The sequence below is a fragment of the Myotis davidii genome, unplaced genomic scaffold, assembly GCF_000327345.1.
Source record: "Myotis davidii unplaced genomic scaffold, ASM32734v1 scaffold290, whole genome shotgun sequence".
Lineage (NCBI taxonomy): Eukaryota > Metazoa > Chordata > Mammalia > Chiroptera > Vespertilionidae > Myotis > Myotis davidii.
Genome location: NW_006285049.1, coordinates 858,240 through 863,114, shown reverse-complemented (window position 1 = coordinate 863,114; position 4,875 = coordinate 858,240). Strand labels below are relative to the sequence as shown.

General features: G+C 39.1%; 1 protein-coding gene across 1 annotated transcript in view; it reads left to right on the top strand.

The window, feature by feature from the left end:
• SPATS2 (spermatogenesis associated, serine rich 2) overlaps positions 1-4,875 on the top strand; it is a 108,881-nt gene that overhangs the window by 57,008 nt on the left and 46,998 nt on the right. Inside the window, exon 3 of the mRNA XM_015558551.1 lies at positions 4,351-4,430. Coding sequence (XP_015414037.1) covers positions 4,351-4,430 — 80 coding nt within the window. The remainder of the gene's footprint in view (positions 1-4,350; positions 4,431-4,875) is intronic.

Below are 4,875 nucleotides of genomic sequence, written 5' to 3'. Positions count from 1 at the left end.
GCAAATCAACCGAAGGCAGAACGACTGGTCACTGTGACAGGCACTGACCACCAGGGGGCAGGCTCTCAATGCAGGGGCTGCCCACAGGCCCCAGGCAGAGGGAGGCAACTGGCGGTGGCAGGGGGCGGGGCCGGTAAGCAGGCGGCGCCAGACTGGCCAAGGCAGGGGGGAGGGCGGCGGGGCCCAATTGCCCTGCCAGTCACCCCACAGATGGGCTCTGATCATTGGCCAGGCCTAGGGACCCTACCCATGCATGAATTTTATGTATCGGGCCTCTAGTATTATATAAATGTTAATTATACTTAAATTAAGAAACCTGTTCGTGGTTAGTTTGCTATATGGTATAATCAGACTCAGACATTTCTATATCATTCTCAATGCCTAAAATAACTTTTGCCTTAATTTTTAATCCAGCAAAAACAATAATAACAAAGCCTGCAGTATTTACAAATATGTCAGTGATACTGTAAAGAACATACTTTTTCCAAAATGTTCCTAATAGAGGGAAATAAATGATAAAAAGAAAACTCAATCTCAAGTGTTCCTCATATCCTTTATGAATCTTACCTGATAATAGTATTCAACTGCATTTTGTTTTGCTGTAAAAATTTATTTCTGATAGAGTATGCATGCTCTTCAGTCACAGGATGAGATCCTTCCTTTTTTTCTACCAATGAAGTTAAATAAATCTTGGGCTTTCTTTGCATGTAAAAATAAGAGAATTGTTAAATCATTAAATATTGTTGATTGGAATTAAAAATAACTTTCTCTGTAATGCTGAAAGGCACTTAAGCTCTAGTTCTTTGATACAAGATATGAATGTACTTGATTTGTTGGTTTAAGAGGCAATATAGCTGGTGAATAGAGAAGTTAAGATGTTAAACTATTGTTTTCCCTTTTTGGTGAACTCATTATTGAAAAGATAAATACTCCCTTAAGGGCTCTCTTGCCCTTGGGCTTCTGGTTGGGTTTAGCCATTGGGTAGCATTGAGGCAAGGAGGAGAGTGAGGTAGGGATATTTATTTCCCTAGTCTTTCCCTGAGGGGTCACTGGGCTTACTGTGACCTTTGACCAAAGGTTATAGCTCAGCGGTTCTCAACCTGTGGGTGGCGACCCCTTTGGGGGTCAAATGACCCTTTCACAGGGGTTGCCTAAGACCATCGGAAAACATATAATTACCTATTGTTTTTGTAATTAATCACTATGCTTTAATTATGTTCAATTTGTAACAATGAAAATACATCCTGTATATCAGATATTTACATTACGATTCATAACAGTAGCAAAATTACAGTTATGAAGTAGCAACAAAAATAATTTTATAATTGGGGGTCACCACAACATGAGGAACTGTATTAAAGGGTCACGGCATTAGGAAGGTTAAGAACCACTGTTATAGCTACTGTCCTATTGCCCTACCACAACAGATGAAACGAAGATGAAAAAGCCCTCTGTCTCTGGGTTCCAGTAATTGCTGTCTCCTTATGCCTCTTCAAAACATCAGGGTAGCAATGCACATTGCTGCTATTAGCCAAGGGGTAACCGCACTGCATCTTGTGGTTTCCCTACTCCCTAATACCACCTTATAAAATAGTCTTTTTTAAAAACTCTCCTCAGTTTTCCTGATCTGAGTGTGCCGTATGTTTCATACTGTGATCCTGACGGAAATAGCTGCCCTATGTATTTTTAACCATTATCCTAATTGGTATGCCAGATAAACTCTAATAATACTGTGCTAATTTTGAGGGGATAATAACTGAAAGTGTTTGCAGAACTACTCTTGTTTTCCTTGCACTTAATTTCATTTAAAGAAAAGAAAGTGTTAGATGATGTATAAGAAGCTAGTAATACTAATAGTTCATTTTAAGATAGACACTGAAATGTTGCTTTACTTTGTGTCTCCTCTTTTCCCTAAAAAAGATTGGTGGTTTGATTCTCTAATAAGATAATTGAATTCCTAGGTATCATCTCACTGCTTATTAATATCTCATTTGGCTAACCTACAGCAATTCTGAAAAGATTGTTAGATAGCATTTTGGCTATATAGGATTTTCATTGTATGTACTGTGTCTCTTCAATTATTAAAGACTAGAGGCCCAGTGCATGAAATTCTTGCACGTGGGGGGCCAGGGAGTCTTTCAACCTGGCCTGCACCCTCTCGCAATCCGGGACCACTGGCTCCTAACCGCTTGCCTGCCTTCCTGCCTGATTGCCCCTAACCACTATGCTTGCCTGCCTCTTTGCACCTAACCACTCTGCCTGCCTTTCTGATTGCCCCTAACCCCTCTGCCTGCCTTCCTCATCGCCCCTAACCACTCACCTGCCTGCCTGATTGTCCCTAACTGCTCACCTGCCTGCCTGATCACCCCTAACCACTCTGCCTGCCTGCTTGACGCCCCTGATTGTCTGCCTGGTAACCCCTAACCACTTCTGCCTGCCTACCTGATCACCCCTAACCACTCGCCTGCCTGCCTGATTGCCCCTAACCACTCTGCCTGCCTTTCTGATTGCCCCTAACCCCTCTGCCTGCCTTCCTCATCGCCCCTAACCACTCTCCTGCCTGCCTGATTGTCCCTAACTGCTCACCTGCCTGCCTGATCACCCCTAATCACCTCTGCCTCGGCCCCTGCTGCCACAGCTTTGTCCGGAATGACATCCAGAAGGTCGTTTGGCTGTCTCGTCTAATTAGCATATTATACTTTTATTATTATAGATTATTATAGATAATTGGGAATTAATCATATTATGTAGTCATCTGGAAAACTCAGGTTTAAGTACTGAGTTTGTGTAAGTGCAGTCTGATTTTTTATTTGTTAACAGTCTCAAAACTGCCAGTATTACAGAGAGGTTAAATGTAAATGAATTCACGGTTCATTGGTAATTGGCAAGCATAGTTTCTCTTGGAATGACATACATTGTATTCATATCCTCTTTTCCACTTTTAGTACCAAAATGCGTTGTCATTTTAACTTATCAATCTTCCATAGCAACTAGGAGGTATTAGAAAACACAGGATAAAGACTGAGCTGTAAAAGAGGCTTTAATTGAAATACATCTGTTATAATAGAAAAAGAATTTGGAAAATGTACTGGAATATTGCTGTATTTTTTTAAACCCCTGTCCTTTCAGATTACTATAACAAAATGGATGGCTTATAAACAACATAAATTAATTTCTCACAGTTCTAAAGGGTGAATGTCTGAGATCTGAGTGTCAAATGGTTGGGTGAAGGCCCTGTTCTTGCTGGCAGACTTCTTGCGTCTTAACATGGTAGCAGGGGCTAGGGAGCTCTGTGCTGTCAGTTTTATAAGAGCACTAATCCTATTCATGAGGGCTCCACTCAGGATTTATTTACCTTCCAGAGGCCCCAATCACTAATACCATCACTTTAGAATTTTGACATATGAATGGGGGCGGGGAGGGCGCACAAACATTTAGACCATGGCAACCCCCTTTTAAAAAAATTTTCCCTTTTCCTTGCTTTGTTGTAATTCTAAACCCCGAACTACTCCCAAGTATGGTGCATGGATCAGCAATGTTGATACCACCAGGGAGTAAAAATCTCAGGCCACAGGCTAGACTACTAAATCAGAACCTACATTTTAAGCTAAAAATGCCCAGATAAGTATATACATCATAATCTGAGAAACAGTGTAACCATTTCCTGGATTGCATCTCATTAGATTAAAACAAAGTTGTTAAGTGTTTAAAGTGGAAGTAATTTATTGATGACATGGTCTCAGGTAAAGAAATGGATTAAATTTGCAGATAGCCTTTTCTTTATAAGTGCTGAGAAGCCAAACTCTTTTCTGTAATAAATCACAGTAAACTTAAGTTTTCCCGAGTTGTGCTGGTGATGTAAACTCCAGCACATTGATTGTCAAGCATTAGGTTGATGAATGTATTCATGGAGTTAATAGTCTAAAAACATGATGTGTGTGGTGCACTCTAGAAAACTGAAATTACTTTCATGTGTTATTGTTAATGCCACAGGAGCTCTCATCCTCACTCACATTTTCAGATTTGTTAGTGTTAAATTTTACTTTGGGGAGCCATTGACTTGCAACATTTATAGAGGGCCTTTTAAATTAAGATAGTTAACAGATATCAAAGATTACTGGACAGTTTAATATAGTTGATGTATTTAGTGTTTTTCTTAAGTTGTTACAGTTTCTATTAAAATAAAACTTTATTTCTATAATCTTAATTCAAATGTAGTTATCAGTTATTTATATAATAGAGTTTGCAAAGTACATAAGTTGTTAACTGTTTAAAGCCCTTCTATTTGGAAGATGATCACATGTCAGTTTTAGATATTGTTGAATATATTTTTCCTTCTCATTCTTTCAGATTCATCAGGATTCATTTTCGATTTGCAGTCCAATACTGTACTGGCTCAGGGAGGAACTTTTGAAAACATGAAAGAGAAGGTATGATTAGTTACTGTATGTATATGAGCAATTTTCTTTTTAAAAAAATATTTTTAATGATTTCAGGAAGGAGGAGAGAGAGAGAGAAAGAGAGAGAGAGAGAGAGACACACACATGATAGAGAATCAGTGGTCGGCTGTCTCCTGCAGAGCCCACAACCCGGGCACATGCTCTTGATCTATAAATCTGAGCCACTGGCTGGGCAGATTAGCGATTTTCAACCAGTGTGCTGCAAGAATTTTTAAAACTTGCAGTACCTGACTATTTAGTTAGGGACACTGACCTCTTTTTCCTTAGATTATCAAGTAAAAAGATGATAACAGTCAACATAACAATAGTTGTCTAGTGTGAATTAAAATTATACCAATTTTATTTTTTTCAGATTGGCAAAAAATATAGTACATTAATACTATAAACACTTCCACATTTTTAGTTACCAGAATCT